The sequence below is a fragment of the Stigmatopora argus genome, chromosome 15 (assembly GCF_051989625.1).
Source record: "Stigmatopora argus isolate UIUO_Sarg chromosome 15, RoL_Sarg_1.0, whole genome shotgun sequence".
In the NCBI taxonomy this organism is placed as follows: Eukaryota; Metazoa; Chordata; class Actinopteri; order Syngnathiformes; family Syngnathidae; genus Stigmatopora; species Stigmatopora argus.
In genome coordinates, this window is record NC_135401.1 from 4620971 (window position 1) to 4639096 (window position 18126).

The window sequence follows — 18126 nt, forward strand, 5'->3', positions numbered from 1 at the left end:
TCATTTAGGCCGATTCCTTATTTAAAACCTGAAATTACAACAAACCTTGAATGCAACACACGCCAGCGTCACATGACTGTAAAATACGTGATCTCATTGGTGTTTGAATGTTACACGTGACAATAAATCCTGCGTCCAATTGGTTGTCTTCGAGGGCAGAACATTTTTCCCGCAACTTGTGGTCCGTGGAACAACATCGAAGGCTGTGACTATTTGTTTTTAATTTTACTCCTTCTAACATGCCGAAGCGTGCATACCCATTCACGGAAACCTTTTCGTCACAGTACAAAATACACGTTGGGCAGCATGAACTGTCTAACTCCAGTGTGTTTGGGAATAAATACAGGAACCAAATATACGGTAAGCTAACTTTAGCCTCTTTTGGACGTGCATCACCGTAACAACAGCTAATAGCAATCAATAATGGGCCCTGTCACTTGAGTAGTTTTGAGATGCTATATTTTTAATCATAAATTAATTATAGCAGTCACTTAGTCTTTGACCCCGAATAATAGGAAAGTGGGCCAACGAGGTGATGTTCTTAACCTCAGCCGGGCTAGCGTTGTGTTTTTTGTTTACTCATTTCTGCCTCCATTTTGCAGAGAAAACCAAGAACTTGCTTTTCAATGGCGCAAAGGCAATGGTGGATAAAATATGGTCCGGTGAGGAGAAGACAAGTGGACCAGAGACAGCAGAAAGCAGCCACACTCTCTTAAGAGGACAGACTTTGATAGGAACTGACGGTAGACTCACTAAAGCAACAAAAACACAAGGTACGTTTGTGTCCGTTCTTTTTGGGAATGTGTTTTAACATGGAATAGGTTAATAGAGCTATTAAATGTACTATGCGCCAGAATAACCATAAAACTAGCAGACTGTGACTGGTATAATGTCATGATTGTGATATTCGTGGGGTATTCAAATTCCACTGAATTTCCATTTGAGTTCTTAAAATGTCTAAAATTTTCCCCAAATCCTCAAAGGCCTGATTTCAAAGGCAGGGCAGCTGAGATGAGTCTCATTACTAACAAAAGGGTCCCGAATTATACGCAGCTGTGTATGATGACAATAAAGGCTTTTGATCTGATTTGAATTGAAGCATGGTGCCTTAAAAAAGGCAGATACCGATATACGTCAAATATCAGTGCCATCATCAGTTGATATTTGTGTTGAAACTGTTTTTTTCCGTAGTAAGTGCTGCATTTTTGTTATTGAGGCATGTTATGAGTCTGTTTTTCATTTTCGCAAAAATGTCCTTCAGGCAGTCCGAGTTTGCAGTGTGAATATAACCATGGATTTTTGTTCCCAGGACCATCTCCAACTAGCTGTTGCGTCTGTCAGAAGAGTGCAGCTCGCCGGACGTCTTGTTCGCAGTGCGAGCGACTCGTCTGTTCGCCCTGCAGCCGACAGTGCTCCAACTGTTCGAGCCTCTGCTGTTCCGTCTGCACCCTCATTGAGTGAGTTTCATTTTCACTGCTGTTATTTAACCAGATCCCTTTGTTTTAATTGTCAATTGCTTATCAGAAAAGTTGTCACTTCATCAAAGAATTATGCCAGCCTAGTTGGCAGACATAATGACAGATTTAAATAAATAAATAAATAAATAAATAAATACATTAAAAAAATGAAATAAAAAATAAATAAATGTAAGTACGGCGTGGTCTGTGACAAAAATGACTTTGCTACTCCTGCACTAAAACCAACCACATCCAGATTGCAAATGAATAATAATAATACTAATAATAATAATGATAACAATAACAAATAATTCAACAATGTTCTCCCCACCCTCAAGTACCCATGAAGGTTCCTTTGTATTTTAATTTCTGGTGCTGAATGGTCTTCACAAAAACCTGGTCAAAACATCAGCTGACCTCCTATATCTTTTTAAACATTTGCTGCAAATGTTTTTTGGTGTTCCTGTACCCTTTTGAAAAGTGTATCAGCGACGATACCGAAGATAAAGTTTAATTCAACAAAGCCAACTTGCATTTGGGATCCGTGCTACGTGTTTATACACATTTATCAACAGGAAGACTAAAAAAAGGAAAAATAAACTCGTCACAAAGATCTATTGTAAAGGTAAGGTTTGCCATATCTTATGATTTAATTTTCTATTAACATTAGGTTTAGATTTTGCAAAATGCTCAGTAACTGCTATTTAGTGTGCAAGCTTGTCATTACAGTGGATGTCAATTTGAAATATATTTTTATTACTGTGGACAGTTGTGTGTTGTGTAATATATCATTTGAACATAGCCTTTCTATTATGCACAACCTTCAAGCTTATACACAATTATCTGCAAACATTTGAACTTACCCATATATATTTTTTCACCTACAGTTACAGTGGACGTTATGATGAAGTGCTCTGCTGCAGTTGTTCCACATAACGGAATTCCAGCTCACAGATGATGAGTTCATGCTTAAAAATGTGATATTCTTACCTATTGGATTACTCAGACTACATTTTTTTTTAATACCCAATGTTCAATTGTTCTTATCTAAATGTGTATGTCATCTATAGAGCTATATGGAAATAAACTTGAAGATTTTATACTATTCTGACTCTGTAATATTTTTTTTTTAGATTAAAAATATTAGTCAGGAACCAAACCTTAGCTATACTTTAATATATCAAAAGGTTGAATTTAAGTGGTGTCTTTATTTCATGTGGCAATAAAAAAAACTGCAGGTTTAGCAAGAGATCAAATAATTCTTTAGGTTGTCCAGCAGGAGGCAATACAGTCTAAGAACTAACTTGAATGAGTTCTAGCAGTCTTTCTTTTTGCAGTTTTTCTTCTGGTGATAAAGGAATTCCACTCCACTCTGTTCATTCTGACCTTGTGTCAAGCGTGCTATCAAATGTTGAAATAAAACAAGCAGTCAGTGTTTCGTCACACCTGCTCTTGTGCAGAAACGAGTGGATGTGACCTTGTGGTGGAGTCATCACTTTTACTTTGACTCACATTTGTACACTGAGTAATTGTCCTCGGCATGGCTTTTATAAAACGTGGTCGCGTGACCCGTTGGAATGGATTTGAGCTCGGACCAGTGCACTTCCTGGAGCTTATTGCAAGTGTGCGTATGATCTGTTGAGTCACATCCCTCGCTCGGGCCTTTTTTGAGAGCTCGGCGGTTGGTCCGCTCGAGTTCCGTTTCAGCCAACAGACTCTTGCTGCCAGAGCATGTATACTGTTTGTCTGTGAAATTTCTGAGAAAGCTTCAAGCAAATTCAGAAATCGATTATCAAGCATCTACTGGGCTTGAAATGATTATTTACTTCTCAATTGAATTGAATGCTTTTATTGTCATTATACAAGTATAGTGAGATTTAATTGAATGGTTTTGGTGTGGCTATTCCAATTACATTCATTTTTATAAAACTATTCACTTTGGTGTTTTGAAATACTATGGATTTGTGTGGATAATACATTAGGAGACTGAATGACACATCCCTGTACTAGTTACTCAGAATGACATGGCAAAAAGATGATTCAAAAGTACATAGAGTCAGCTGTCTTTAGTCTTAATGTGAATAGTCTTCCCAGGGGCAGCCTTTAATGCTTTCTTTGCACATTCAACAGTGTCTTCAAAGTTTATAGCTTACTAAGAGCTTATTGTACTTCTATTTAACACTAAACTTCTATGACACTTAAGAATGTTAAGATCCTCTGTGCATGAAGTCGACTCGTGGTCAGCAATCTTCTCTCCTCACCATCGTGGTCGCTATGCCTTTTAAGGGTTAGTACAGTCATTTTAATTGTATCTGCTGTATTTTTTGGGTTTGTTTTCTCCTTTTTTGATATTTTTATTACTTCCAACTGTGGTTTGCTGATTTGTCAATTGAATCTACAAAGGCCCTGATCACTTTCAATTGGTTCAGGTTTCAGCCTTGAGCTTCGCAACAGAGTACGCCTATTCCTGGTTGTATATACATACATTAGGTCATACCTGTCAACTTATATGGATTTCCTGTATTTTATATGTTCTTTGATCATTTCAAATTGTGTACGCCGTATTACAACTTTGGTACAGGATTTTTTTAAGTATGTTATTTGTAAAACCGATCTCGTCTACCCCATTTTGGCTCTAAAACAGATCGTCTCGGTCACTGGGAGCAGACGAAAACGTCATCGTCGATTGCTAATGTTTTTATGCTTTGACCATGACATGCACATCAGTCACTTCCGCCCTTTTCACTATATAAATATAGCGCGTCAGCAAGTAATGTACCCAGACATCTACAGAATCTTGAATTTAGTGCATACTGATTGGCCACCACATCCACTTTGGAGAAAATTTTACACTTTTTAAGTGTGCCCTTTGTGAGTAAATAAGTGCCGCGTTGCATTTGTACGTTTTTTTTTAAATCACTTAATAAGGGGAATTGCAATCATTAATAAGGGGACCGATTGCCCGAGGTTGCCAGGTATGGTAGCTATCTGCAACCTTTTGCTATTGGATGATGATTTTATAGGACAATGCAGCTGCCACATTATCAATGTGGATGCATCCCACTACGTGTGTGGCTGGGTGTCTGCAAAAAAAAAGAAGGGTGGGCTGCATAAACACCCCCGACCCAGCCAGTGGGAGCACGTGGCTTTGTCTTTCAGCTATTCTTTTTGGGAGGGACCAGCTGTGGTCTGAGGCCAGCGTCAAGTCCAATGATGCTGCTGCTAAAAATACGAGTGTTTGCAAGTGACAGCTGTACGGTGGACCAAGGGCACGCTGTCTTGGTGCTGAGGGGGTATTCCTCTCCTAAAAAGGAAAAGTAAGAACGCGATCAAGAATTTTAAGCGCCCATACAGGTGGATAGCCTTTCGGAGTTCGCTTTGCAATACGCTGCCCCAGTTGTGTGCGATGAGATCCATAGCTTGGGAAGGACTGACTGACTACTAAATGCGCATTTTGTTTAAAAAATACGAAAATCCCCCAAAATCAGTTTTTTTTGCAATTTACATGAAAAAAATAAAATACAATTTTGAAAGTTTTCGTTTTTAGGCTGGCTATTTTAACGATTCATTTCGAAATGCAACTAAATAGGTTTTGTATTTTACACATTGTCAAATTGTTCAATTAGGGATGTATTTTTTTTTAATGATTCAAAAAAAATTAAATGAAAAGGACAACAAAGAATCAATATAAAGGACTTTTTAACTGTCCTTTTTACATGAAAAATCAACAGTAAAACACAATTCATAAAGAAACAGAAAATAATAGAAAATATGCATACAATAAAAAAAAAGTGATTGCTAATGCGATTTTAAAAACAGACACTTTTTAGCGCAACTATTTCGACTATAAAAATCGTCATCGATTGGATAATCCACTAATCCATTTATTAAGGAAACCAAAACTTCAAATTTACTTTGGTTGACATCTATAAAATATATAAGTCCACCCCGCATCAATTATCTTTTTTAATTTGTATACTTTATAATCCTTTTTCAGCTCAGCAACACCAACTTGGAGACATTTCATGTCTTATTCATGAGGTACTTTTCCTCGCAGCAATGTGACTTGAATTCTCTGAAAGTCAAAAATGACTTCTTTTTTTGAAAGAGAGGCGCGTCAAGCGTGTGTGTTCTTGTAGAGTGAGTCTTAGTGCTGCTGCTTTTGTGTGGGTGTGAAGGTTTGCGTATGTGTCCGCAGAGCCCACACACAACAAACGTGAACGTGTTTGTGTGCCCTTTTCAAGTGTGACCACCTGTCTTTTGTGCACAAATAAATAAATAAACACAGACCACACCAGCTGTCCCTGGCAGCCTGTCCCCTTAGAGGTCAAGGGCTCCCACCGCTGGCCTTGTTGAGATGGTGGACACTTAAAGGTGCTGTAAAGTCATGTTGATTGGTTTCGTCCAAATACATGAAAACTCTTTGGAGATAAGTGCTAAAAAGTGTGGACACAAATTGAGATTAAGAGTGCTAAAGCTCTCTTATGGATTGATTTTTTAAAAAAAAGTTTTTATTTAACGAGAGTTCGGAATAATAATTTGTTTTGTAACGTTATAAAAACAGACTGACTCAAAATAAGGCTTCACGCTTGGTTGGCTTTAAAGGCAAGCTTCAGAGTAGGGTTTCAAACTCAATTTTCCCCAGATTCAAACCCTACTTTGCAACTTTTGTCGTGTATAGCATCACTAACTTGTCTTCTTTGGTAACAAAACATTTGGATTCTCTTTCGCCAGCTGTTGCCGTCACGACTTGAAATCCAATGTCGTCACTCCTTTCTAACTAATCTAGAAATCTTACATTTTAACTCACCTGTTAACTCCTTTAATTCTCAAGGTTCTGTGCGGGTTCATTCTCATATCAGAACTCCCGTAAAAGCCACTTGTTCTAAAGCCAAAGATGATTAACCTGACAGAGGAGTCACAAACGGCTTGTAAGCATCAGTATACAAAGCGTAGAGTTGTCTTTCTCTGATTGGTCAGCAGTCCATTAACCTGTGCCCGTCGTCCATCAGGTGTGATGGATTATGGTTTTCCAGATGTGCATTCTTCTGATAAGATAAGGGCGCGTCTTGCTTCCTCCTTTGGGGTATTCTGTAAACAGAGGCCTTTTGTGTTCCTTTATCTTCATCTAGTTTTATGGCCTCTCCTATTTGCATCAATGGTTTGGCCAAGGAATTTCCCCTTCCAGAAAAACACTCTTTTTATGGGATATATTTCAATGTTTCCTTTTTAATATTAATACAAGGTTTTACATATTACTTAGTGTCAGACGTGGGATAACGACATGTCAGTTTTTATAGTCTGATTACCATACCTGTCAACCTCTGCCGATAACTGCCCTTATAAATGATTATGATTCCCCTTACAACCCCCCCCAAAACCTTACAAACACCGTACGACTCGTACGGTGTTTGTAAGGTTTTTTGGGGGGTTTGTAAGGGGAATCATAATCATTTATAAGGGCAGTTATCGGCAGAGGTTGACAGGTATGGATTACACGCACTCAATTTTTTTTATATCCATTCACGTTGTTAATAACAGTCATTACTTTCACCCAATCCAACAATTTTTTCATTTTTCCTTTTAGCTTACAACATCTATAACTCTTTCTTCCTAACTTCTTCCAAGAGGGGCTTTCGATCAGGAATTTTTTTCACGTTACTCGTCACTAAGCTCTATCACATGGTCTCTTGGTTTCCACGTGAAGTTTGGCCCCGCTAGCTTAGGATTCCGCTGGGCAGATGTGAGCCACCGCCATCGCCGTTTTTCTTAGCGCAGGCTGCATCAGGCCGGCTGGCTGGCTGTTTATGAATGATCTTGGGAGCGCATTGTTTTCTTTATGCTGGAGTCGGCTGGCTAGCGCCGCCGTGTCGTCTGTTTGTGCACAAAGTACGTGCCGGGGAGTGGGGCCAGACAATAGCCTGGCTGAATGACTACCCACGCACACAATAGGGCGGAGGGATGAGGCCGAGGGTCTGGGGCCGCCGTTTTGGGGGCAGTGGAGTCGGGGCGGGTGGGGGCAGGGTTTTCTGTCGGATGCTGTCCCCTTGTCTATACGCGGTTCCCAGAATGGGCAAACTGGGACGGCGAGGGGGGATGGTGGTGGGAATCAGATGCCTTCCTCACTGGATCACACGGCAGAGGACTTGGATTTGTTTCATGGTGCGAGTGAAAAATGATGGAAACACTGGTGAGAATCGGTCAAATGTGCGCGGTGTTTTTATTTCATCTGTGCGTGCACTTTTCCGATCATTGGCGACAGAAGGGGTTTTGTCTTCCAATCATTCTTGCCCTTACGATCACTTTGTGGTTACTATTATACTTTTTTTTTAAAACATCAGTTCATGTTTAATTTTAAGGCAGTCCTTTTCAGATGCTGAGACATGAAAAATTAGGAATCTGAATAGTTTTAATGTGCCACATGGGAGTTTGGCTTAAACTTTTAGTCCCAAATAGCAACGTTGTGATTCTCACTCATGTTCATTTATTTTCAACACATGACTTGAATAGTCTAATTTGGTACATGGTCGATTGGTCGCCGGTCTTTTGGTCCCCCGGAATGTAAGTGATAATTACCATTTAAATCGTTGCTCAAATTCCCTAAATACAAACTGCGAATTATTATTTAGTCATACTTTTATGCCCTATTAATTATTAGCCTAAGGAAACGCTCAAAATTTCCCAGACTTTTATTGTTTTTTGTTGGAGAACTTGCTAAGACCCTGACTGACGTTGCTTCTTAAAGGGACAACACATGTACATAGAAACTCTTCTACACTCACATGTCGGCTCAGTGAAACTGCTCATGGCCATTGTTGGCTTTTATTGATGCATAGACCGTGTTGTTTTACCTTGTTTTGTCGCCGGTCTTTTGGTCACCCGTTGTCGCGGTCGGGGCGACCAAAAGACCGGGGACCAATCGACCGCACATGGCCTAATTTATCATCTGTCATGAGTATGTTTTACACCTGAAAAAAAATAACACCGGGGGGGAAATGAATAGAATCCACAGCCCAAATTTTTCCATTTATTTCTATGCATAATCTTATAAAGACCTAAATGTAGATTGTCACATTTCCACAGCACACACACACACACCCGCACACAACCTTAACAAACACACGTACACAAAAAGGCGCAAACAAATGAAATGCACAGTAATTTGCCTCAGTGTCTAATCAAAGATTGTCCTCAAATCTCTACACCTCTAACACTGAAGCACTTACAGTAAATATAGAATTCTTCTTGAAAAAAAAAATTATATTAAAAATCTAATGGCACTTCTACAGATTCTACCGAAAATGTGTTTGTATGACATTTAGATGTAACTAAATCAACTCTTTTGCCGCCATGGACGATGCTAGACGTCCAATTGTGTGGCTTTTTTACATCCTTCTGCTGTGAATACATTTATCACTGATAGACATCCAATCATTCGCTGCCAACCCTCCCACTTCAAACAGTTTGGACATCTAACATTGTCAATGGCAGCCAATGAGTTAAAAAATCCAGCTGCTGCAAGAAGCGAAGGCAATAATAAATATTTCTTGTGATCTTACACAATTTCACAGTTGGAACCTGCAACAAAGGAGAACATTCCAGTATTGGCTAACGGTCATTTTCCGACTTGAAAAATCATACAGCAATAGTTAGGTGAACGAACAGTCATTTGTTTTGATGAAAAAGACAACAATAAGTATCTCCGCAGTTTACATTCATCGATGACATGACTTAAAGAACTACCCAAACATAAATTCTTGATGAAACGACGCCCCCGAAGCCTCGCGCAAAACGGCCTATAGCAAATGAATTTGAGACCTGTCGTAAAAGATACATTGTGTTTTCTTTTTACGGGGTGTCCGTGTCGGCAACGTACAAACAGAGACTCCTCCGGATGCGACACCTAAGGCACGCTCGGTGAAGATCCAGGAGCTTTAAATAACTGCTACGAAAGAAATACAAATCTTTACATAGTGTTAGTTTTTTGACGCCTCTGTACACGTGCATTCAAGAAACATGCGATCGCGCTAACTCTTGCGTTCCCGTCTGTACACAAAATAAACGCTACGTAAAAACCACGTGCTGCCAATGGAATAGGTATGCTCACTAAAGTGGTTAAACTGTAGGAGTCAGGGGCGGAACTTAAGGGGGGTGTGGTCGCACCTTGGGCCCGCTAAGGGACCCGATTGGAGGGCATGTTTGGGTGAGACGGGAATATAAAAAAAAAAAAACGATGACGTGCAGAGCATTAATTCAGTGTTAAAATATGTCTGTTAAAATAAATACGACCCCCCTTACCCAGTGTGAGACTGGCAGGCAATATCAGATTTTTAGCCAATCCGGAATGAGCACGGATGCTCCTTTGTAGTCTGAACAGTCATTTATCGTGGAAATCCAAATTCTGGTAAATGGATTGAAACCACATATGGAAGTCAGTTTCATATTTGTTATGTAAAAGATGCTTCTCAATGTGAACAGCTCAAATGAGTTTTAACCGTCCTAAGGTCGCACTACGCCGAATGGCGCCTTTGTTGCCACGGCGAGCTCTCAACTGGGCCAACAATGTGGCCTAGTCTGAAGACGCCTAGATCCAATTTGAACACTTGCTAGAACTAGTGTGAACAGTGAAAAACAGAAGTGGAGGAATCGGATTCGAATCCGATTCATAAGCAGTCTGAACAAACAGCTTGCTACAAAATGATACTTTGATAAAATGTATCTTTGAAACCAATTGCGAAACAACAACTTAGCAATTTTGACAGTCAGTGAAATAAACCAAGTGCCAAACTTGGCGTCATTCTTTGTCGATGACATATTGAATGTTATAAAAGTTGCCGTAAGCGGGTCCTAAGGTGCGACCGATCTTTATTGGGGTCACCGGCTGCAAAGATAATCTCTTTATAGGTGTGCAATCGACGGTTTCTCCTCTCAGTAGAACAATACGGCATTTATCTAACTGCATGCTGAGTGGTGGGAGGGTTGGGGTGGAGGGCAGGACTTTGATGCCTGAAAACAATACACCTGTTTGCAGTCTCCTTGGTTTCCCTTCACCTAAAAACATTTCTCACATTCCGATGCCTGCGTTCAATACGGCAATGAAACGGGCACTGGCCTTCCTCCCCCCCCCCCGTAGCTCGAAGGGAGATACACAATGATCCCTTGAGAACTACCTGGGACTGGTGCACGAAAAGAGGGGGTTGGGACAATGCTGGTATTGTCCCATTTCTATAGGTGGGCCACGTCGACTCACTACGCTTGTGCTTGTAGAAAAACTATTTCCCGTGCGAGAACGGCAGAGGCGAATGAAACTCCTCTTACGCCGATTGGCCCCTGCCGGAAGACACTTAAGACACCTGACTCCCTCCACCCCGAGGGTGTTATAAAAACACAGATAAATAGAATATCTATTTACATTAAATATACAAATCGTAATAGCAGCCTAAGAAATAGTGTTGAAACTGTGCATGCTAAAAACAAGTGCTTCTCTAGATTCGGCGTGACTGATAATCTTCCATTAAAACAATTACAGTAACTTGATTTGCACAAAGAGGGAAAAAAGGTAGCCCCGATACCAGTGAATGAGTACCAATGTTCGAGCTGATCGAAATACACCTACAGTAAAACCCTGAACCAAACTAATAAATAAATTCAGATCAAGTCTTCTCAGGACAGATTAGACAAAAAAAAGGAAGCTATCGAGCAGTGAGTTGAACTCCTCCTTTATGCCCAGAAGCGTACATTATCAGTAGTAACACGTGCATACAGTAGGAAGCTATGATAAAAGCGGGAGTTTAAAAATGTAAAAAAAACAAAAATCGAAAGTCAGTAGCTTTAGCAAAGTGGCTGTCTCATCCGGAAAACTTCCTTTTTTTCCCCCTCACGGCGTCGGAGTTTTTGTTTCTACTTCAGCAATAGCAGGAAATAACGTGCCGGTCTACTGTTGGTTTTCTACGGTCAATAAATTTGTGATAAGAGCTTCATTTACATAGTGGAGTCACATACTTATAAGGGCACTCGTGAATCAATTAGCATTCCAGCGCTGCCTATTACTTTTGTTATCCTCTGGTATGTTTGAGTGGATTTGACCAAAGGCATGCCGATATGTCATTCTTACTTCAAAAAAGTACAAAAAAAATCAAGTGTAAAGAGGCACGAGTGTTACAGGCGTGGTGGACTGTCGCTTTGTGTTCCATTTTGAAGTAACAATTCCACTCTTTCTTCAACGATTCACATTCACCATGAAAAAAAAAGACATGTGATTGATTCTAAGGCGAAATACACCAATCTAAAAGACGGTTGACCGAAAAGAAAAAAAATATTCCAGTAGTTTTACTTCATTAGTTTTGCTGCCTCATCATTTTTTTTGTTACAAATATACCCGAATAAATAATATTTAGAATAATATTAAAGAAGGAAAACGGACGGTCCTGGTCTCCCGTGCGCGCTAGTAGTCGATTGTATAAAGAAATGTTAGCATTCTGCCCTCGGGATGCCTTTTGGCAACACGCGCGAGACAAACAAACGAGTGCATCTACTTTGTTCGACTTCCCCGGCGACGCCAACTTGGCCCAGTTATTTTTTTTTTCATATATATAAGTCGCTACATGGAGAAAAATGCCGCCGTGTGAATACTAATGCTTGAAAAGCCGCTTCATCCGATGGCGAGAGTTTTGACGAGGCCGCAGTGGAACTTCCGGATGTGGCGATACAGATCCCCGGATTGGGTGAAGCGGCGCTCGCACCACTTGCACGCGTGGGGCTTCTCCCGCGTGTGGACCACGGCGTGGCGGCTCAAGTTATGCGAGTACTGGAAGCTCTTTCCGCACTGTCCGCACGTGTACGGCTTCTCTCCGGAGTGCGTGCGCTCGTGCCGCTTGAGGGTGTACATGCAGGAGAAGGTCTTGTTGCACTGGGCGCAGGTGGGCACCGAGCCGTCGGGCGACAGCTTGGAGCGGGCGCCGTCCTTCTCGCGGAAGTGCGAGCTGAGGTGCAGCTGCAGGATGTGCGGGCTGGGGAAGATTTTGCTACACAGGGGGCACACGCAGGCCTGCCGCCCCGCCGCCGGCGGCAGGAGCGCCCGGCCGGAGATGTCCGACGAGGCCAGGTCGTCGTCGTCCTCCTCCTCGCTGTCCGCCGGCGGGCGCCCCCTCCGCCGCTCCTCCGCCTCCCCGCCGGGGGCTCCCTCCCTCCCCCCGCAGGCCTCCGCCTCCTCGTCCATCAGGTCTTCCTCTTGGGAGAGGAGGGCGGCGGCGGCGCCGTTGTTGCCTGGGAAGAGGGCAGCGAACCCTGTCACCGCTGAGCTCCTGGCGCTATTCCCAAAGCGCTGGCTCTCGGGGCTCACGGGCTCACTGTCCTCCTGCTCTGACAGCAAGTCGTGTTCGTCTTTAACAAGTGGCTCGGTGCCCTGCTGCTGGCTGTCGAGGGCCAGCTGTCCCGAGACGTAGGAGGCCTGTAAGGGATCTCTGCTCGACACGGGCTTGAAAGACAAATCCAGAGCGCAGTCCGTGTCATCCGAAGCCCGGGACCTCTGGGACAGCGACGCTCCGGAACCGCCGACGTCGTCGCCTTTTGTTTTTCCAGCTGTTTGGACGCCGGGCTCCGCCTCCGCTGACACATGAGCGACACCTACCAGGTCCGGGGACCTGCCCGAGTGACCGTTCGCCTTCTGCCGGCCACGCGCGGACCTTTCGCGCTCGTCCGGGTCAAAGTGTCCCGTCGGGGAGAGGGCCCCCGCCGGTCCTCGGGACCGCCACTTGTCGGCGCCGTCCGGGGAGCCATCCCGCTGGAAATCCTCCCCCGTCTTTTGACCGGGCGAACACGGGTCCTTATCCTTCAGCTTGCCTTTGCAGACTTTGACGATGTCGTACATGTGGAGGTAGCTGGCGGCGGCCAGCACGTCCTCCACTGGAAGACTGGCGAATTCCAACTTGCCCTCGTACATAAATTCGAGGAGCAGACCGAAGGCCGGCGCCGTCACAATGTCACTGTTGAGATGCACAACGTCCCTTTTGTCCAGCTGGTCCCTGTAGAAGAGATGGAAGTACATACTGCAGGAAGCCAAGACGGCTCTGTGCGCTTTGAAGCGAGCCTCCCCAACCAGAACAGTGCAGTCACACAGGAAACCTTGGTGACGCTGTCGACTCAAACACTGCAGCAACTGGCGGCTGTGGTCCGGGAACTCCATTCTTCCCTCATAACCTGAAGGAAAACGAGAAAAACAGGATAGCGCCCGGTGAACGAAATGGAGCTACTGACGAGGCACGAAATTGGAAGCCAAATGACTTTTAATCGGCCTCTGTTAAAACACATACAATATGTAGGTGGCAAGACGTAGTGGCCAGCTGTGTCAATTTTACACACACATTTTCATTCACGGTAGGAACGGAAAAAGGCCCAAATAATGCCAATTGGAATAAACGTGAGAATTCTTTAGTTTTACGACAATAGCCTCTTGGAAATGACCGAAACTTTTGTTATTACAACTAAGGATGATAACAAGAAATGTCATTGTGAACACTGATACAGTGCAGATAAGGTAAACCACCGCAACTTTACTATAAAGAAGACCCTTCATGTTTTCTTGGCCCATGATTAAAGTTGACTTTAAAAAAAATCACCCTGAAAGACCACTTGGTTTGAGTGAATAACCTTATAGAAATGTTCCAAAATGTGACATTCAAGCACCACATTCCTTCCCTTAATTACTACAAAGGCTAATACATATGGACGTGTAATTGTGTGGGTAGTATTACAATACAAACTTCATTAATTAGAATAATGATGTCTTTTTTTCAGATTAAGAAGTGTCAAAATGAGCTCCCATTACTTAATTAGTCTGGTATAATAGTACAAAAAAATATATTAAAGAAAAAATAGGGATCAGTGTTTATATTAAAATCCATGCCTAAAAATCTCCCTAATTCAATTTAGATTTCTGCAGAATATATAAATATATTTTTTAAAACTTCATCAAAGTGAACTCACCCATTCTCCCAACCGATCCAGTGTGATCCAGTTTCCGAATTCGGTTTGTTGGGCTTATTGAAAGGTTTGTGTTGCGCGCAAAAAAAAAAGCGTTTCCAAAGACACGCACACAAATCCGGGGACGTGTTTACAGAACAAGCAAAATAATAGCAGTCGTCCAGCGGGCAAAGAGTGTAAAAGAAGGAGGCAAAAAAAGGAGCGAGTAAACTGCTGCTCTGTTTGCTAATTACACTGCAAGCTGTAGAGTCAGCTGCTCTGACATCACCGCAATGGAAACGCTACCTCCAGCTGTGCTCCCCTTATGCCATATGTTACCTCCGTGCTGTCTTGTACCGCGTTTATATCGAAAACACCCCCCGAAAGTGCCAAAAAAGATCGCCGTGCCAACGTTCGATGGTCCGGGCTAGGGGAAAAAAATAAATCGCGAACGATCAGGCTACAAGTATTTCTATTTCTCTACACACAAGTTTACCTACTGCTTAGTTAACGGCTTATTACAACTTTGACGCTCCGGTCGTGCACTTGAACGCAACACGCAGTGAGTTTAGAACGGCAAAGTGCGAATATGACATTCGCGGTGTAGTCCAAAACGTATAAAGCGACGTTGAGGGGGTTTCTTAAAAAAAGGGAAAATAGAAAAGTCTTCAAAATGAAGCGATACTCTTAACTTTCGCTTCCTCGCTGCACCGAAACGCACTAAAAAACGGCTTACTTACATTTATTTCCGCCTTCTCCCTAGTGCGAGTGTGTTCCTTAGACACTTCGACGTTCTAGAATCATGATGTGCATCCAGATGTTGGACGTCTGTCCGTCTTCCGAGCTTTCGCTCCAGTGCCCGGCTAGGCAGGGGACGTTCGCTCGCTGGGGTGCTGGCAAGCAGGCTGGCTGGCTCGCTGGCTGGCTCACTGGCTGGTTCGCTGGCTGGGCTGGCTCGGCTGCTGTTAGTGTGTTCCACAAGCGAGCAGGTTGATCGTGTGGCCGCCAAGTCTCGCGACAGCGCCCGTCCCACGACCGCAAACTTGTGTACTACTGCGAGAACTCACACAGCGGCAGCAAGTAGCAGAGAACGCCGGTAACATCCATTGGCAATGGTCGCCCCCCTGCTGGAAACACCTGTCTCCTCTGTGCGCGCTCCCTCCTCCCCCCGGAAGCGCACGACGCGTCCAATCCATGTGGACTGGGAGTTTGGCAGAGAATGAATGAACGTCTGATAGAGAGAAAAAGTCAGTGGCGCTCAAAGATTCAGACTTATAAGAATAGTTTTTCATCTATTTGCAGACTGTCAGCCTTCCCATTTCAAATGGATTGGACGTCTGTGAGGGGTGAATTAAATTTAAATTCACAGTAGAAAAATGAATGAAGCTACGGGATTATGATTGGATGTCTTTTTTTTGTCAATAGCACTGAAAGAGGGATGAAATGAAAACAAAATTCAATTAATAAAAATATACTTTTGCCTGCAAGAACACTTTAAATTAGATAAATAATGAATAAAATAGCAGTAATAACCATAGTGTTTCTGATAAATAAAAATAAAAAAATACTGTGTTTTTTTACAAATAAAATAGATTTAAAAATATCTGAATATTTACCTATTTTGTTTTTTTTATATCAATAGAATCCATTCATTTACACTAGGAGGTGTGTTTTATTAATGCTCATCTGTCAGTGCCATTGACAGCACCAGTTGTCCACTTCATTTTAACTGGGAGGGATGGCAGCCAATGATTTAGATGAGTGTCATATATAAAGTTAACAAACAAACTTTTTTTCTTTTTTAATTCACCGAGCTTGAACCATCCCTACATTTTGATAAAAATCTTAAATATCCATCAAAATAATAGGCTAACCAACCCCCCCAATTGAAGGACTTTTGAAATCATCGCTGGATGAAAGACAAAACTTTCTGGTCACAAAGAGCTCACTGCTTGAAAAGAATGATAAATCACGCTTTGTAATTTGGACTGTCAGTGCTTTGGGGAACTTTAAAGGGCCGTTCTCTCTAATCCTGCTTCCAGTTGAGGAATTCCCTGGCACCCAAGCACCCACCGGCTTTGTTTTTCCTGGCTGTGATAGCCCAAACAGTCTTAAGACACAAGTGATGATTTGTGCCGAGGGAGAAAAGTCTCCAATCTGCTTAACCTCATGAGTAATTCAAATATTTTTCCCAATATGTCAGGTGATGGTGGTAGCAAAAGATGGCCACTCAGGGGAGAAACAGTTGATGTTGCAGCTGCTCATCTCGGCCCCCCCCTAAACCCTTTTCTCTCCTCGTGCCCCTCTCCGAACTCCCTCAAATGCCTCTGTCACCTTTGCCCTGTGTTCCAGCTGTCGTGTGTTTTGAAAGGACCGTTTGCGGCTCCTCCCGGCGTTCTGACTCAGGGGGGAATGAGCAATGTGACGGGACGCGACAGCCACTGGTCGTGAGGGGCCACCGGCGAGATGCTTGTCAACTTACTATATTCCATTTTTAGTCCGGCTGCGAATGATCAAAATGGATACCATCGCGTGTCCATGCCTCTCAAGTATTTCATCTTCTGAAACGCTTATGCTCGAGAGCGTCTCGGAGGGGGCTGGAGGCTAACTTTAGCGTGATGTGTGCGTGTATTTATTAATGCGTGCGTTGCGTGTTTGGATGGGTGTAGATGTGTCAGTAAATAAGGGTGTATATGGGCGTTGGGGATGGGTGATTATTCAATTGTGATCGCTGTTTTGGGACGTGATACTTTTTTTACCATTCTTCCGGGCGACCAAAAGTCTGGCGACCAAACGGCCGAGTACCTACAAATTGTATAGATATACTTTTTTTAAAAATCAACATACTATACACTAGGGAATTCACAAAAATCAAAGGATGATCGGAATTAGGTAAAAAAAGATCAAGTTTTAAAAATGTATTTTTAAGTAATTAACTCATTGGTTGCATTGATGGTGATATACGTACAATCCATTTTGTCTGGCAGAAGAAAATCACTGCAAACATAACTGTTCATCCAATTAGATTTATATATATATATATATATATATATATATATATATATATATATATATATATATATATATATATATATATATATATAACAATACTGAAATTCTAAACAGTTTGATTGGAACTCATGACAACTTCCAACTATTTTTAAAGCTGATAAATGCAACATAATGTATATTGAACTGAAGATTCTTTTGTGAAGATCCATTGGCTTCAATGATATTTTCATCATTTGCTGCAAGCAAAAAGAGCAGCAAGCTGTAGTTTGGACACCCCCCGCAGAACACCACCAATTCCAACACAGCGATGCAGATAAAGTGTAGGTGCCGTGGCTGTGTTTTCACGGCCCTGGCAAACTTGGGTGCGCAGTAAAGGAGGGGTGTGTGTTCACAGGGGCAAAACAAAGCAGTGGTTGTGCCCCGGGACGGTGGCCTCAGCACAGCCAAAGGTTCTCACACACAGTGAAAGATAGGGAAGGATGGAAAGAGAATGAGAGTGGGGGAGTAAGCAGAGAGAGAAAACACTTCCTGGAGGTTCATTCTTCCTCTCTGCAACCATCAATGGCATTCTCCCCCTGACCCACTCCTCTCGCCGACAAACAAAAGAGGCCGCATTCCACTGGTGCCTGACCGGCCAAGCAACCAGCAACCAGCAGCCATCCAGCCACAGCGCGAGCACATCGCTGACCTCACCGCT

The 18126-nt window shown here is 42.7% G+C and overlaps 2 protein-coding genes across 3 annotated transcripts; one reads left to right on the top strand and one right to left on the bottom strand.

Moving 5' to 3' along the window:
* The first annotated feature begins 137 nt into the window (after window positions 1-137).
* On the top strand, window positions 138-2562 carry siva1 (SIVA1, apoptosis-inducing factor). Of its 2 annotated transcripts, none has more exons than XM_077621063.1 (4): window positions 138-360; window positions 603-773; window positions 1310-1457; window positions 1939-2310. In XM_077621063.1, exons 1-4 carry the CDS (start codon window positions 240-242, stop codon window positions 2039-2041), a joined length of 543 nt encoding a protein of 180 aa, XP_077477189.1. In that variant the 5' UTR covers window positions 138-239; the 3' UTR covers window positions 2042-2310. The 2 variants fall into 2 exon arrangements, with proteins under 2 accessions (XP_077477189.1, XP_077477190.1); XM_077621064.1 differs by lacking the exon at window positions 1939-2310 and adding an exon at window positions 2345-2562 and having other exon boundaries at window positions 140-360.
* Window positions 2563-8470: 5908 nt separating this feature from the next.
* Window positions 8471-15500, bottom strand: zbtb42 (zinc finger and BTB domain containing 42). The gene is made up of 2 exons (XM_077621476.1): window positions 15158-15500; window positions 8471-13655 (listed from the first exon to the last, which is right to left on the bottom strand). Exon 2 carries the CDS (start codon window positions 13639-13641, stop codon window positions 12109-12111), a length of 1533 nt encoding a protein of 510 aa, XP_077477602.1. The 5' UTR covers window positions 13642-13655; window positions 15158-15500; the 3' UTR covers window positions 8471-12108.
* Window positions 15501-18126: the final 2626 nt, after the last annotated feature.

What these genes read in the sequence shown, in the direction of transcription:
- zbtb42 (XM_077621476.1), bottom strand. Translation starts at nt 13,641, where the DNA reads ATGGAGTTCCCGGACCACAGCCGCCAGTTGCTGCAGTGTTTGAGTCGA.
- siva1 (XM_077621063.1), top strand. Translation starts at nt 240, where the DNA reads ATGCCGAAGCGTGCATACCCATTCACGGAAACCTTTTCGTCACAGTAC. An exon ending in ATACAGGAACCAAATATACG is followed by an intron (nt 361 to 602) that starts GTAAGCTAACTT and finishes TCCATTTTGCAG; the next exon opens with AGAAAACCAAGAACTTGCTT. An exon ending in TAAAGCAACAAAAACACAAG is followed by an intron (nt 774 to 1,309) that starts GTACGTTTGTGT and finishes TTTTGTTCCCAG; the next exon opens with GACCATCTCCAACTAGCTGT.